The 17,676-nt window shown below is 41.6% G+C and overlaps 1 protein-coding gene across 3 annotated transcripts in view; it reads right to left on the bottom strand.

The window, feature by feature from the left end:
* Positions 1-17,676, bottom strand: part of SECISBP2 (SECIS binding protein 2) — a 43,902-nt gene that overhangs the window by 10,688 nt on the left and 15,538 nt on the right. For all 3 annotated transcript variants that reach the window (XM_026652426.2, XM_026652427.1, XM_026652428.1), the window contains 4 exons: positions 16,606-16,737; positions 13,598-13,730; positions 7,925-8,094; positions 6,123-6,261 (listed from right to left, as the gene is read on the bottom strand). In XM_026652426.2, the coding sequence (XP_026508211.1) occupies positions 6,123-6,261; positions 7,925-8,094; positions 13,598-13,730; positions 16,606-16,737 (574 nt within the window). The remainder of the gene's footprint in view (positions 1-6,122; positions 6,262-7,924; positions 8,095-13,597; positions 13,731-16,605; positions 16,738-17,676) is intronic.

The following is a 17,676-nucleotide window of genomic DNA, read 5'->3' as shown; positions in this document are numbered from 1 at the left end:
GTTTCAGGGTTATTAGGATCATTTCTAGTACTGAAGTGAACGACCCAGCAAGTAGTATTAAAATATGACCAGGGTTCTTTAGAATCTTTTCCCTATAGATTCAGATCTTTCAATTTTAGACAGGTTTGACTAGAAAACAGGACGCAGCATTAGATAAAAATTCACTGCCCAAAAACTTTGTTAATGCAGAGTTATGGCTGGCAGTTCCTTGAAAACCAGGAAAGGAAATACAGAGTTATGGTACACACCAGCCTTTTCCCAACACTTTACGTCTGCCCACTGGACCTGCAAGTTGCAATATAATAAGTGTCACGGCTGCCCTGTGATAAACAGATATGAGGAATGACTAAGTTAGTGTGCCACTTTACATGGTGTGGTATGTCCCACAGAATTGTATTCTCATTCATCTGTATGCACTCCCAACTGCCCTTCCCTGTGTTAGGGACAGCTGAATTTACATTGCAGAGATTACGTGCAGCAGGTTGCCACATTTCACACTGTAATGAGGAGAGGTCCATCTGCTTTCTGGGCTAAGTTATGTCAGTTATGCAAGTAAAGGAGCACAACAGTCTATCCTTGCCATAGGGATTTGTAGCAGTCTGCTAGCATACATGACAGTGCTCTACAGAGCAGAGGTAAGTGCAAGTAATATTCCAGAGGGAATCTACAGGACAAGGTTCAAGGGAGTGGTGACACCTGGCAACACTGGCTGCTTGGAAAGAGCAGATGAAGTGGTTGAGCATACACCAGGTATAGCCAACTGCTGTTCATTATGACAACCTAAATGCGACTTCACCATTCTCCGTTTCTCTTATCATACTCATGCTGTGTCCCCACAGCTCCATATCATCAGCAAAGATAAACTGCTATGACATCTGTCAGGTGTTGCATAGGGCGTCACTCAAAGATAACAGCTAAGGTTGAAGGACAGTGCAGGGCTGGTATGTACTTTAATTTTGTATTTCCTGGTTTTAAGAAGTTTAAGTTTAGCTGTATTAGACATTCTGGAAGGGTATGAGACACTGTCAATCAACCTGAACCCTCCATTAAAGTTTTTGAGCACCAAATTTCACTTGTTTGAGGTGGTGATGGTCATAGTGAAGGGGGCACTGTTGGGGGGCACAAGAAGGTTTCCTGGGAACACCTTACTTCCACCTCTCCCCTACTCTTGTTCCTTCCATCCACCCAGTAGGATTGCAGGCACCATGGGGAAGAAGGAAGGTGGTAACTGACAGGCTGTGAGAAGCACATCTACCAGCTGGAGTAAGCAAGGTGGAGTGTAGGACAAGCCCAGAACTTGTATTCCACTTCAGTGACTGGGGAAGTGGCTTTGCATAACTCTTTAGTATAAGAGGATTGCAGAGGTGTGAAGTGGTTAATTCATCTCAATGTAATGTTCTCAGATAAATCAGATCACTCCATGGACATGAATACAGTCTGATAACTCTGAGAAGTGTGAATTGACCTATTCATCTTAATGGGTGTTATCCTCCCACACTATTCCAAAATCTACCCCACCCCTGCTGAAGTACACCAATTTTCAAGACACTCTCACTATGCTCATGAGTGTTCAAGCTCTTCATGGGGTAGCTGTACTTGAGAACCCCTTGACAAAGTAATTCCAACTTGCTCCACTATCTCTATCCCTGACTCTAATGTGGCATTAGTATAATATTATGGATGGTAGTGCCACCACAGTTAAGGTTACACAGAATTTCCATTCTAACAGTTGTAAAAAAGAGCTACACACATTTGGGTTAGAGTATCATTTTAAAAATAAATAGTTTGTGCACTGCTCAATTTTTCTATAGCAATTTACAGGGAAAAAATGCAATTTGAGATTTGCTGTGACTGTTTTGAAGAGGACAATGTGACTACAATTTTTCTAATGTCTGACATTTCCTTCAGATCCCTTTTTCTAGATAACTACACATCACTAGGAAATAAAATTGATAAAAATGATCCCTTGTTTGGCAGAGATGGGATTAATTATTATCAGTTGAAATTTGTGTTGTTAAGTTTTCATGATAAATAAATAAATACTCTTTTGACTGATACCAGCATCATGGTTTTACATTAGAAAATGTAAATTTTACACCAACAGTTAAAATACGGCTTTCTATTATGGGTTCACTTCCTAATGCTCAGCAACCACTTTGATCATTCTGACACTGATGAGAGTTGCAGCTACTCTCTTTTCTTTGCTCACACTCAGGCTACTGTTACGAGAGAACTGGACTTGACACAACCACAGCCATTTTGTGCACTTAGCCACCATTAACTGCAAGCGAGAAAACCACAAAGTCAGGAATAACTTGAGCTTTGCATAAGCATGTGAAATAGCTGCAGTGGCAGCTTTGCTAATAAGGACAGACTAAGTGACAGATTCATGAGAATGGGAGGAAGTGTGGATAACTGACCTTGGACCTGGGAGTCTATGACCATGAGTTTCTTGCTATTATGACTAGGAGTTGCTTTGGTGACAAGTAGAATTCTGAGTTTTCTTCCTGATGCTAGGAGAATTGTTAGTCCACTAGGGGTTACTACGAGTTATGTCCTTTGTTTTGAGCAACCTATAAAAAGGTTAGTTAGAGTGTGTATTTGGAGAAGTTCGGAGAGGATTTCTACAAGCTAGGAGGCTGACATCTAACTCCCCAGCGACTAGGAGGAAGGCTGGTCACCAGAAACCTGCTGCTGACCATTCATCACCATCTCAGGTTTTGGATAACTAGGTCTGGATTGCTCTAGACTATTGCTATTTTAGATGTGCACTTCAGGCTCAAAAAAAAAAAAAAAAAAAAAAATCTGAGTGAAAGCACTCGTGTGTACCAATCATTTATCAGACGGAAGAGGTGGGTCCCCCATTGATTTATTTCCTGAAACCACCTGGGAAACGAAGATTAGTTACCACAGTTTTGGGCTCAGAAACCCCTGGGTAACACTACGGCTACACGTACACTGCTGCAGCACTTAAGTATAGCCACTCATTACAGCAACAGGATGGGTTCTTCAATCGCTATAGTTAATCCAGCTCCTTGAAGTCAGGTCTATACTACACGCTTACTTCAGTATGAAAAATCTACTCCTGAGCAACGTAGTTATACCGACCGTAACCCCCTGCGTAGACGGCGCTATGTCAGCGGGAGAGCTTTTCCCACTGACATAGCTACCGCCTCTCCTGGAGGTGGAGTAACTAATCTGACAGGAGAGCTCTCTCCAGTCGGCTTAGAGCGTCTTCATCTAAGCACTGCAGCAGCACCAATGCAGCGTTTGTAGCGTAGACCTTCCCTGAGACACAGTAGCTAAGAAAATGGAAGAATTCTTCTGTCGACCTAGCATTGTCTAGAGCAGCTTAACTACGTTGATCAGGGATGTGGATTTTCACATCCCTGAACAATATATTTGGGTTAACTTAACTTTTTAGTGTAGATCTGGCCTCAACTCTATTGTTCATGGAATGGGTGAGGAGCATGTGGCATGATTACATTACCCCAAGGCTACTGTTTACTAGAGTCTTCCATCTTCCTTCTCGTTAATACTGTTTTCCATGATAATACTTCTAAAGTAAAATATAAGTATGCACGTGGATTTTAGAATAGTTTGACATATCGCTCTTAAACTATAAACTTTGCTCTCCGGGTAAAATTTCTAAAAGGACCTTGGCCAAGAGTAGACAGTCAGCAACTAATGTGCACACCACATCAAGAGACTGCCAAAGGCAGGACTCAAACTTATAACACATGGGTACTACTCAGCTTCAGTGGCCACATCATCACCATGAGCCACCCACTTACTATGATATCAGGCTGCTTGGAAAGCCTTTGGCTTCAACAGAGTGCTTCCTGCTGCACACGAGCAAATGACTTTCTGTAGCTTGTCAATGTGGTGTGGGCAACATTGTAGATCAACTTTTAGTCTGTATAACTTAAAACATTGGTTTCCCAAAGCAACAGTGGTGCCAAACACCTGAGATCAGGTGCTTAGGATGGATATCAGAGCCATAGTGTGAGCCTCAGGTGCATGCAAAAAAAGTTGTAAGCACCATACAATTTTGATGTCATATGATTTTAGGGGGGCTGTACTTCTGGAAACAGTTGCTCAAACAATCTTTAAACTGGAAAATTAACCCTATCTCAGGCCTCCACTGGTCACAGCAATTTCCAAAACAATTCAAGCAAGCATGTAGCTTTTGGAGCACTTGGAAAACTGGCTATTAAACAGTTAAATAGTTTCAATCTTCATTATAATTGATAAAAATGCAATTACAAATGCAGGGGAAGTTTAATTCTCTTTTCATATGTTCAAGATTTTCAGAGAAATTATTTAATAATTGAAGTATTTAGTTCAAATTTAAAGTCTCAAAATGTAAAATGTATATTCATAACATAATCCGCATTATTCTGTACAGATTTAATTGAGAATAATGGAATACAGTTAAAGGAAAATGTAGCTGATATATAAAAACCCTCAGTAACAATATGATTTATTAGCCTGTGAGGAGCAGTTTCCTTTTGGAAATGGTGGAAGTGGAAGCCCCACTGAATACCCCAGACTAGACAAAACAGTTAGTGATCTATATTGGCAGAGGAACACATCAGATGACCTAAGAGAGGCAGAGATTCTCTAGAGACATAGATGCAAGCTAGGTAACACACTTCCCTTGGAAACTCCTACAATGTGACAATTTGGGCAATCTATGTACAATTTACAAATTCTGTTTGATACTGGAGACTCTGCATGCCTATACCAAACTTTCAACTTCATTTTCAATGTGGGGCTTGTTTGCCTTCTCTGCTATCTTTTGCCTCCATATTGAGCTAAAACCCACAGGAACTGACAGAAGAAATTCTTGCACTTGACACAAGGATAACACTGGAGGGTTGTTAAACTTTGCTGACCATCCATTCACGTGGAGCACTCTTGGACAAACAACTACCACCCACAGCAAACCCGTTTTTCAAGTCTGAATTCTGGGGTGGGGGTGGGTATCTGAGCGAGAGATCCTTTCCCAGACAAGGCAGATGGATGGGGGTGAGGAGGGGGAAGAGCAGGGTGGGGATACCTGACACAAGGGACTGAAGTTTATGAAAAAGGGTCACTCACCAGCCATTTTAGAGGACGCTTGGGCAAGACAGCAGAAGAGCACTGTATGCAGGGGTTACAGAAAGGGGGAGAAGAGACCAGGAGCAGAAGCAAAAAGCTGGCTGCAGGAGCAAAACAGACTCCATGATTCAGAGATGTCATGGGCTGTAGGAAGTGGATCCTTAACAGTGTAGAGGCCTCTCTCTGAAGCATATTTTGGGCTTAGATCAGAATGGTGAGGAAACTGAGCAGGGAAGTGTGTGTAGATATTTTATTGTTTTTTCTACATCTGCATGTTTCTTCTTCTAGCTAAAGTAAAATGACTGGAACCCTTACAAAGTCTGTAATCCATGAAGAAGTCAAGTATAAATCCAGAGTGCCCACAAGGTTGGAGCTCTGGGAAAGGGTATGCTTAAGCTTCTAGGGAGTCTGGGGGGTGTCAATGCTAGTCCTGCGCTTAGGGCCCCAGGAAGGCAGGACCCCATTTCAATGAACTGGTAACAGACAGAGCCAGTGCACATAAGTATGCCAGAGGGGTCAAGAAAAGACACAATGCTGCAGCCTACTCACACCAAGGGAAGCTTAAGAGCACACAGGCCATGTGGTAGAACCCAAACATGGTGAGCATCCAGGAGGAGGAGCTTTACCAGGGCTGTGACAGCTACAAATACAGTAAACCCAACATGTGTAGAAAGGAGGCAACAATAATTAGACTCGCAATTATACAGCAGCACAGACACAGGGTTATCAGCTCTAACAGTTGGGCTGGAACTGTACTCTGCAAAAAAAAACCCTTTTAAAAAATCCCCAGTGGAGGCCTGAGCTCTATTTCATTCACAAGTCTTGTGTACAAGTTTTTTAAAGCAGCAAGCACAATTACACCCACACCACCACCTACACATTGTATTGTCTACTCATCAGAAAGTACCACAGCAGTGTGACATTGGTAGTGTTGTATCCAGTTACCTAGCTCTTTAAAAAAATTAAAAAGCCTCCCCCATACCAATAAAAAAAATAAGACATTCATCATCAGGAAATACCTGTTTTGGTATCCTGAGTAAGTGTCTGATCTTCAGTTGTGGATTCTTCACACTGATGAACAGTATCTCCATCATCTTTTGGAATCGTTGTCTGTTCTAACAGGTGCTGTTTTCGCTGTTCTCTCTCTTTCAAAATAATCTTAAAAATTAAACAGTTCAGTGTCAGGCAGGCACCAATACAATCAAGTTTTAACACCGAGACCAATTACACAAACACTAACTCCACCATGTCACTAAGGTTTGAGTTTCATTGTAGGTGTATCCCCTCACACCAGGTTCAGGCAGCCTGATGTCAGAGTAAGCCATATATGCCCTAGCCTGCCTCTGTATCAAAGGGGAAAAGATGAATTTTCTGCCCCTACATTAACGCTTTCTAATGGCTACCATCTTAACTGGAAGAGAAATTTCTGGTGGCCAACTACAAGGACTGAGAGAAAAGCTGAAGAGTAGTGATGAGTTAGAGCAAAAAGTTGGCCCAAAACAAAGGGGCAGCTAAAAGCACTAAAGTATGAACATAAAATGTGAAGGTAATCCAATTTCATACACACTTAAGATACTTTGCTGGATTCAGGCTTTACTCCCTCACATCCTACTATGTAAAATCCAGTCAGTCTGTAGTACATCAGTGTTCCTTAACTGTGGGAGTGAGGCAGGGGGGAGGGAGGAAAAAGACATCTGAGGGGTACAGAGAAGACGAAAGGAAAGGAGAGTGGTGGTACAGGGTAATAAAGGAGAGTAATGGGGATGAGGAAAGCTGTGTAACACTGGAGCCAGTTTGATGACACATTACAAGTGTGCTGCTACAGCTAGAGCAGTGGACAGCTTCTTGAAATCAGTCATCCCTCCCTGTATTTGCAACAGCCCCTAGCTTGCTATGCAGCAGGTAACATGTATGGGGCTACTGGCTCAGTTGACTGGTCCAAGCTTTGTGACCACTCACACCACAGGGCCCAGTTGCAAGAGGGGGAAAACAAGTCTTTATTAGAGGGGGGAAAACCAGAAAAAGCAAAACCAGATACTTCTATTACAATGGCTCCTAAATGTACTAAACAATGTACAGCAACAAAAACAAAACAACAACAAAAAAAGAGCCCACAAAACATTATTCCCATCCCTTAAGTTTACAGCCGGAAACTGATAAAGGGTGGTGATGTCAAGGCAGCAAGTGGCACACGGCTTGTTAGCTATAATTTTTATATTGTACAATTTTCAGGTGAACTTCAGCAGTGCAGAGTTGTTATTAAGCCATCCTAACTGGCTCCATGAGGATCTCCTTGGACTAAGGAATGCCAGGTGATATTGAACTAATGCTATGCCACTGGCCCCAGTATAAAAGAGATGCCCAAGAGGTATGGGAAGGGGCCTGGATGTCCTTTTATTTTCAGCTTCCATAAAAGCTCCATGGGCAACCAGGCAGAGATTAGAGAAGCTTTCAGGCTGCTATAATTTATGCTAGGGATCAGACCATCGTGCCCAAACCTGCACTGAGCACAGCCTGGCTAAACTAGAGAACTTGGTATTTAATACGTTTCCCCATCCCAAAAATTTGAGCACCTTTTCATACATACAGTCCTTGTACTATGAAAGTGGCTTGAGTTACGAGTAGAGAATGCTGATTTGGAACACTGAATAATATATTTAGCTTGATCATATACAAAGACTTTTTTTTTTTTTAAATCAAAGCTATCTAAAACTGAATTTGTAGCAAGGCTAAAATCCAGATTAATACATTTAACAGATGATGGTGATATGGTTAAAGAGAATAGTAGCGCTATTTAATAAAAGGTAATAAATTGGAGCACCTTTTTAAGAGATGTTGGTTTCTTTGCTTTGGGGACTTCTCTCTGCTTTCCTTTCTTTACCAAAGGAGCACTGGAGTCCAATGGATTATGTGGTGTCTTCCCTTGATTTAATTGTTGATTTTTTGTTACTGTTGTAGGTTCTTTTGAAAGCAATGGTATGGCACCGCCAACTGAGATAAGAGAGTTTTCATCAGACAGCTGTAACTCAATGTTAACATCTGAACAAAATCTAAGGCAAATTTAGTGTTTGGCTGTCATTAGTGTAAATGCAACAGGTCCCCTATCATATAAAGAGACTTTTTATGCAATTTATGAGTTGAGGGGGAAGGGGGAGGAGCTTTAGTCTGTCTCAGCTCCTTCCCAAAAAAATATTACCTCACCCATCTCTATTATACCATCAGCTTAATTAGCTCTGATCTCAATCTCAAAAATATGGAGAAGAAATTAAGCTAAATATTGCAATGCAGGCTACATTCAATATCATACCAACCCAATTTGGGAAATTTTAGGAAACCTAAAAGTTCTACTAGACTTGCCATTTGGGATTTTGTCCTCTCCACTTCCACAAACAGATTCTATGGTAGCTTCAAGGATGTGCTAGAGCTTCTAGAATTATTTGTTGTGAATAAGTTAAATGTGTTTAACCTCCTCCACCCTTCCTATTTGTGAATTGCTTGCAAGCCACCACCACCCAACTTCTACTGGAGAGTAATAAATGAATAATGAGATATCTAAGGTACTTATATGGCTCCCATCATCATATCTCAGCATTTCACAATCCTTAATGTATTTATCCTCACAATGCTCCCATGAGGTAGGGAAGAATGATCCCCATTACAAATGGGGAACTGAGGCACAGAGACAGTAAGCGACTTGCCCAAGGTCACACAGAAGTCTATGGCAGAGCACAGACTGCACCTGGATCTCCCAAGTCCCAAGCTAGCACACTAACTACACTAACCATTGGACCATCTTTCCTCTAACATGCTCCCAATAAGAATTTCTAGATGCATCAAGTCTGTGAAATTTTCAGGATCTGCACAGAAATCATTTTACCTTAGTACTTCAATGAATAAGACATCAGAAGTAACAGCAGAGTGAACTTGCTATATTTGTTCCAGAAAATACTGCAAGTCACTTTTTGTATCTCTCTACTTAGAGCTTTCAAGGGAATTTACATAGTATCTTCCTAATATCAAGCACGTTATTCAGAGCTGATTAGCTACTGTGCACTCAGATTACTTAAAGCTGATACAAGACAGCTTCTCTTCCCTTTGGAGAGAAGGCTTTGGATTCTTTGACCATGGGGATGGTGTTGCAAGAAGGAGGAGAGCTGGCAGAGACGGGCTCCACCTAACGAAGACAGGGAAGAGCATCTTCGCAAGCAGGCTGACTAACCTAGTGAGGATGGCTTTAAACTAGGTTCACCAGGGGAAGGAGACCAAAGCCCTGAGGTAAGTGGGGAAGTGGGATATATGGAGATATACTTATCTCATAGAACTGGAAAGGACCCTGAAAGGTCATCGAGTCCAGCCCCCTGCCTTCACTAGCAGGATCAAGTATTTATTTTGCCCCAGATCCCTAAGTGGACCCTCAAGGATTGAACTCGCAACCCTGGGTTTAGCAGGCCAATGCTCAAACCACTGAGCTATCCCTCCCCCATCCCTGCTTGTTTTCCAGGCTTCTTGCATTTGCGTATAGGCACTCAAGATAACTTGCGGATTGTCTTGCTTTCTCAGTAAGAGGCAGGAGTCCTCCCCTCTTGCGCTCTCCTGCTCATGCTTTCTCTTTCTTCACGAACGAGGTCAGCTCCCAGACTGCTGCACTGGGCAGCGCAGCACAGCATGAGGAGGAGGTGACCAGCCCTCTGTAGAGAAAGAAGTTGTTCAGGACTATTTAGAAAAGCTGGACGAGCACAAATCCTTGGGGCCAGATGTGCTGCATCTGAGGGTGCTAAAGGAGTTAGCGGATGTGATTGCAGAGCCATTGGCCATTCTCTTTGAAAACTGATGGCGATCGGGGTAGGTCCCGGATGACTGGAAAAAGGCTAATGTACTGCCCATCTTTAAAAAAAACCGAAGGAGGAGGATCCGGGGAACTACAGGCCAGTCAGCCTCACTTCAGTCCCTGTAAAAAATATCATGGAGCAGGTCCTCAAGAAATCAATTCTGAAGCACTTAGAGGAAAGGAAAGTGATCAGGAACAGTCAGCACGGATTCACCAAGGACAAGTCATGCCTGACTAACCTAATTGCCTTCTATGAAAAGATAACTGGCTCTGTGGAGGAGGTGAAAGCAGTGGACATGTTATTCCTTGACTTTAGCAAAGCTTTTGATACGGTCTTCCACAGTATTCTTGCCAGCAAGTTAAAGTAATATGGGCTGGATGAATGGACTGTAAGGTGGATAGAAAGCTGGCTAGATTGTCGGGCTCAACGGGTAGCGATCAATGGCTCCATGTCTAGTTGGCAGCCGGTATCAAGCAGAGTGCCCCAAGGGTCAGTCCTGGGGCCAGTTTTGTTCAATATCTTCATTAATGATCTAGAGGATGGCGTGGACTGCACCCTCAGCAAGTTTGCAGATGACACTAAACTGGGAGGAGCGGTAGATATGCTTGAGGGTAGGGACAGGATACAGAGGGACCTAGACAGATTAGAGGATTGGGCCAAAAGAAATCTGATGAGGTTCAACAAGGACAAGTGCAGAGTCCTGCACTTAGGACAGAAGAATCCCATGCACTGCTATAGACTAGGGACCGAATGGCTAGGCAACAGTTCTGCAGAAAAGGACCTAGGGGTTACAGTGGACGAGAAGCTGGATATGAGTCAACAGTGTGCCCTTGTTGCCAAGAAGGCTAACGGCATTTTGGGCTGTATAAGCAGGAGCATTGCCAGCAGATCAAGGGATGTGATCATTCCCCTCTATTTGGCATTGGTGAAGCCCATCTGGAGTAGTGTGTCCAGTTTTGGGCCCCACACTACAAGAAGGATGTGGAAAAATTGGAAAGAGTCCAGCGGAGGGCAACAAAAATGATTAGGGGGTTGGAGCACATGACTTATGAGGAGAGGCTGAGGGAACTGGGATTATTTAGTCTGCAGAAGAGAAGAATGAGGGAGGGGGGATTTGATAGCTGCTTTCAACTACCTGAAAGGGGGTTCCAGAGAGGATGGAGCTAGACTGTTCTCAGTGGTAGCAGATGACAGAACAAGGAGTAATGGTCTCAAGTTGCAGTGGGGGAGGTTTAGGTTGGATATTAGGAAAATCTTTTTCACTAGGAGGGTGGTGAAGCACTGGAATGGGTTACCTAGGGAGGTGGTGGAATCTCCTTCCTTAGAGGTTTTTAAGGTCAGGCTTGACAGAGCCCTGGTTGGGATGATTTAGTTGGGGACTGGTCCTGCTTTGAGCAGGGGGTTGGACTAGATGACCTCCTGAGGTCCCTTCCAACCCTGATATTCTATGATTCAGGCTAGACTTAGTAAATGAGAACTGAGTTGAGAACACAGCCAAGGAAGTTCTTCAATATAAAAGGTGTGTGTAGGTAGAGCTAAAGGTTATGTGCTGCTTCAGATCCAGGAGTATGCATAAAATCCTGAAGCTCCTATACATCTGTCACAAACTATGCATATCACCTGTGTATTCATAGCCTGGAGAAAAATACTGTTGTCATTTGTATATGGTTATAGCATTTTGACAAGTAGCCCTTAGAGTCAAACATTTTACCTTCATACATTAATAAATCCAAGTGTATTTGTCTTATCCTCTAACGGTTAACAGATATAATAAAAAATAAGGATATTGCTCAATTTAAGTACTCAAGAACCAATCAGCTGATGATTTAAAACTTAAACTATGATGTAAGGCAGATCATAAGAGATTACTATTTGTTATTTCTAGGACCAATTAACACATTTAATAAGCTCTGAAGCTGTCAAACAAGTCGGTAATTTAACATAGTTAAGATGTGATCTCCTTCCAGTTCTTGAAGATGACAATGTCCTTGTATATAAACATCCTTTATTAAATTTAAAGTTGTTTAATTACTATACGTGAGCCATTCTCTCACTTTCACCATACTCTGAAAATGAAGTATAAGGTAGAAAGGCAATAATGTGGATAAACGCTATCTGTCACACTATTAGATTTCTGTGACTTCCTATTCTCTTTACTACTTTGCAGCTATATCAGCTGTTAGCATAAAGGTATTTCACAACCTATAAGCCAGACTCAAATTTTGGCTCAGTCTCCAGTGATTTATTGTGAGCACTTGAGTCTCAAAGTTCTTGATGATGCAATAGCGGTCTTATCCCTCCTAGGTACAGCCAAGACAGTCTCATCCCTCTTACGAGACAACACCAGGCACAAGTAATCTAATGTAATTACTACTACAGGAGCAGACGCTATGATTCATGATGCTCTACTTCCTGCTACATCACTCGCCCTGTCCCCACCCTCCGATCCACACTAAAATTATCCTCATGCAAGTACTTTTTAAAACTATTCTGGGATTTAGGATTAACAATTGTAGTTGCTAGTACCTCTCCAATATTATATTTTGGCTGCCTTTAATGCTAGGAGAGATTATACATAAAGTATTCCAAGTTCTCACAGTGAACAAAGACAAAAAACACCGATAATTGATATTTCCTGTTATTCATTTGAAATCTCAAGAATGGCATGGTATAAAAAAAGTCTGAAATTAATTTTACTGTATTTAGAGTTCATTCAACTCAGTACATTGTTTCCACAATTCCAAAATAAGGAGAGAAATTCTTAATCATTGTCAAGTGATAGAAATGGATTACTACGTTTTTCCTACTTGAACTAACGTAGTTAAGTGCAAGTTTTCCTTATAGGTGATCTACAATGCAATGTGTTGTGCCATTTTTGTTTCTTTAGGATATACAAATAAAGCCTGAAAGCATTTCTTTCCCTCACCATAGCCAGGTTTTTGCTCATGTTTTACTTTACAACTAACAGACACTTCTTACAGTCTTGTCTTTTGTTTTTGCCTAGATAACTCTTCCACGAACCAGGGAATTGCTGTGGGAGTTCTCAGCCCTCAGCTGAAAGGGCTGGGATGGAACAGTTTGAATCTTTACCAGAGAGCTTTTCTTCCAAGAGACTGGTTTGTCAGGAATTTCAGTTAAATCAGTATTCAAAAAAATGAAACTGACTGAAATTCTCTTTGCTTTCATTTGCTCAGGTTCCAGTCTTGCCTCTTGTAATGTCATAATCCTATCAGTTCCCCAATTATCAATAAGGCAGACCTCAAGCAAAGGGAGAGCAAACAAGACCTGACAGTTTTAAGTTTTAAAAACAAAAGCAAAATGCCAAGCTGAAATAGACTTTGACTATCCCTATACATCATAAACTAGAATAAAGACCAAATATGTCCCCTCTTGCCAACTTTTCAGGTTAATTTTCAGTCATCTTTCCGAACCATCTGAAAAAAATATTTTCCAGCTAAATTGTGGTTCTTCCCTACCTCCATCCCCATGTTATCTATCTTAACTTTTCATATAAAGCTTTCTTCACTTTGATTTTCTTGTCTATCACAAATGTGAAGTATGTTTCTTCAATTACCACATATTCAAAGTGAGGTTATTTTTAAATTTCCCATATTTGAAACCAACACAGTTGACATGAAAAAAGGAAATCTAATCATAGCTTGTACCTGAAAGCACCACAGGTTTTGAGGACTGTTTTGATTTCTCTGCATGTTGCTTCTGCTCCAATACAGCCAGCATGCCTCCCAAATCCAACTTCACTGGAATCTGACTCTTCTTTCCACTGCTCTTAGAAGCTTCCTAAGGAAGACAGGAATAAAACAGGTGTTGTCCCATTTCAGATCTTAAGAGGCTGCATTTCTTGTGACATACAATATACTACGGACACATTCATTCAGGAATACTTGTGTTTAAAGATCAAAACAAGTTAAAGTGAAAAAACACAACAAATCTTAATGTTTTGGAACAGTGATTGTTTTGGATTAATGATGTATGTTTTTTGACACCTACTGAAACACAGCACCAAAGATCTCTTTACACTAGCATCAGCAGTCATTTCACAACTGAACAGGCTTCTGTTTTGGGAAGTATGTCAGGTACCTTTTACTAAAGGCTTATTGGAGTTACTAATTTTACTTCAGAAACATATATGATAAATATGTTGATGCATTTTTGGTTTTAGCAGCTGTTTTTCAGCATCTGGGTCTGGTGCAGACACCTCACCCTTCCCAATGCCTTTCTTTGAAAAGAATTCTCTAGTGATTCCCACTTTATGTGCCATCATCTGACAAATAGCTTTATTTTCCTGTGTCTCAATCCAAGAAGGTGAGCAAGTAGCCTCTTCCATGGCTGGCACTATACCTCTTCTATCCAGAGACAACATTAATTTTAAATCCAAATTTATAGAAGCTGTAAATGAATAACCTAACAGAGGCAGACACGTGAAACTTAGGGTATGTCTTTACTACAGCTGTGCTGCTGTAACGTTGACACTTCCTACATCACCAGAAGGGTTTTTTTAATGGATGTAGTTAATCCACTACTCCAAGAGGTGGTAGTGAGGTCAACAGAAGAATTCTTTCATCAACCTAGCTGTGTTTACACCAGGGGTGAGATCAACCTTACCACTGTACTCCCGGTGCAAAGTTTTTCATAGTCCTGAGCAACATGGCTAAGTCAATCTAATTTTTAAGTTTAGGCCAGGCTTAAGGCAGACAGTACTAACAAAATGTTATTTTCTAGATACCTAAATAAGACAAGAAGATCTCTGCAGGACCATGGTCCTCCTTGATTTCTGTACACAAACCATGCCAGAGTAAGCAATATGTCCAAACCAAGGTTACCTTCCTACATCCTTGTAACTCCTCCTTCCTTCATAGCACCAGCCATCATCATTTTAGTAATGTACCAAACCAATAACAAGCCATGCCAGGAAGCAGGAGACTAGGGCATTCTGATTTACTTCCATTACCAGAGCTATGCTACAACCTTGCTCTGTATGGCTGACTACTAGTTTGTCCTACTACTACCTGTTTGATATCAAGTTGAAAATAATTTTGAAGAGCCCACTGAAACAGTAAAAGCATTTCTCAGAGTTTATAGAGAACAATATAGACCCAGTAGAATGCTAATAAATCCAAGTCAAGCTTGATCCAGCAAGAATTTTTTGGAATAAGACAGCTTATGTCACTCTCTCTTATGTCTTAAAAGGTAGCTTGGGGGCAGCACTGTAGCCCTAAACAGAAGTTGCTTTCCTTCCGCAACTTAAAAATGATGTGCCTATGGTTGGATGTAGAAGGGAGAATATAATCTCTGGGTGTGCAATATCCTTAAGACTCCAGCTCAAACTGTTCCTGAATTCTTAAGACACTGGTTTAGGATAGGGCATGTCATGATCAAATCAGATGGGCTAAGGGGACAATCTCCAATACAGTAACTCCTCACTTAAAGTCATCCCGGTTAATGTTGTTTTGTTGCTGATCAATTAGGGAACATGCTCGTTTAAAGTTGTGCAATGCTCCCTTCTAAAGTCGTTTGGCAGCTGCCTGCTTTGTCCACTGCTTGCAGGAAGAGCAGCCCGTTGCAGCTAGCTGGTGGGGGCTTGTAACCAGGGTGGACCGGCAGCCCCCCATCAGTGCCACGCTCCCCTAAGTTCCCTGTGCTGCAGCCGCCCAGCAGACTATCAATTGCCGGCAGTTCAGCTGTCCCTCCCCCCACTGCCATGTGCTGCTCCTGCCCTCTGCCTTGGAGCTGCTCCCAGAGACTCCTGCTTGCTATGCAGGGGGGGACGGCTGCACTAATGTCAGGGTGTCCCCCTCCCCCCTGCTCCTGCACCCCGCTTACCCCTTCTCCATATAGAGCAGGGAGGGGACATGGAGGGAGAGAGACAGAGAGCTTGGGGCAGCAGCTGCTGTCTCAACTTCCTGATCCACTTAAAAAGACAATGCACTTAAGAGTGGGTCAGCTTACTTAAAGGGGCAGTGTGCATCTCTCTCTCTCCCACACATAAGGTGTGGGTCTGTCTCTCCCTGCTATGCTGTCTCTCCTCCCTCGTGTTCGTGCTTCCTTGTGTGAGCGGCTACATTAACAACAATGTGTTAACCTTTGAGGGCTCAGCCAAGTGCTAGTTCATCATTTAGCAGTACGGCATTCCCTGGGAAATATCCCTCCCTCTTCCACCCTCTAACTTCACCACCTCAACCAAGCTTCACAATCATCATAGCTGTGAACAGTATTAAATTCTTTGTTTAAAACATATACTGTGTGTATATCTATGTAATATATAGTTTTTTGTCTGGTGAAAAAAATTTCCCCTATTTATATTAATTCTTATGGGGAAATTGGATTCGCTTAACATCAGTTTGCTCAAAGTCACATTTTTCAGGAACATAACTACAACGTTAAACGAGGAGTTACTGTACTTAAAACATATACACTGCAAAAACAAATGAAAAGATACATTGGCCAAATTTTTTTTTCACATCTGAGAACCTAAAGTGGCTTGATTTTCACAGGTGCCAAGTGCTTCCAACTAAAGAATCAGGCCACTTACTGTAGATACAAAAAATATATACTTGCATTTAAGCTTGAACCTTTTGGTCCTTATTGCTAAACATGCCAGTTCTCTCTGCAATTTCAGCCTATGATCACTTAGTTTCAATGAGAATTGGTTTACCTGAGGTTTTTTTCTTTCCAACATAGCAGATGAAGCATGTTTCCCTGTTTTTTTCCCTGATGTTACAACAGCTCCCAAGTTTGATGCATCATTTCGATAATGACTGTCACAGGACTCTTTGGTTACATGTACCTTTGAAATTTAAAGACAGAAAGAAAGTGCCAAGAACGAACAGAAAATGTTTAGACTCCTGTCATATTCTGTAGACTTAAACCACCAAAATGTAAGCAATATGAATATCTGCAGGGGGATAAAGGGAACATGTGGTAGTCAAGTCTACCTACAGTAACAGGAGCTGTGACCCAGACCTGAAATAGTAAGCAATGAGTTTCCTCTGAGAAAGTGAGCATTCATTGGCTGCTAGACTGGTCAACTACATCCAAGCCCCCTCTTTCTTCAGTATTTCTAGTTTGCCTACTATGATAGTATCTAAGTTCTTCTAATGCAAATGTCTCAATCTTTTCTGGTTGGTGGTGAAAAATATTTTTGAGACCCCTCTACATTTATTATAACAATATGACAAGCCTATATGATGTGTGTGTGTTTTGAGACCATGTTTTACCTCACAAACTTTGAAGGTTTGGGCTGCCTCCAAGTTATTCTGGAAATTTTATATTTTTTGCTTTAGAAGAAAAGTTTTTAAATACTTTGTGACACACCCCACACCCCGATTGTCTTTTGTCATCCCCCTGCAGGTCACAGCCCAAAGGTTTAGAAACATTACTCCAGTGTAACACAGAAATGGCTTAGGGCTTGTCCACACACTCACAGTGCTACGGTAGCACTTAGCTAAGACACTATCTATGCTGACAGGAGAGCTATCCTCCTATCAATACAGCACTGACTATACTAGAGGTTAGGTTGATATAGTTACATCACTTTTCCACACCCCTGAGCAATATAGTTATGCTGACATAAATTGAAAGTATAGATCAAGCATTAGACTTGCTCCTTCACTGCAGAATAATTTTAAAGTGGAAAATAGTGAAAGGAATGCATATGCAGGTAGATTACTTTTCCCAAAAAGCTGCACAGTTCTTACCCTTGCAGCAGACTGGCACTGAAATGTAG

Source organism: Terrapene carolina, unplaced genomic scaffold, assembly GCF_002925995.2.
Source record: "Terrapene carolina triunguis isolate 2854851 unplaced genomic scaffold, T_m_triunguis-2.0 Scaffold113, whole genome shotgun sequence".
Lineage (NCBI taxonomy): Eukaryota > Metazoa > Chordata > Testudines > Emydidae > Terrapene > Terrapene triunguis.
Note: the sequence above shows the minus strand (reverse complement) of the source record. Positions and strands in the feature narration are given on the sequence as shown.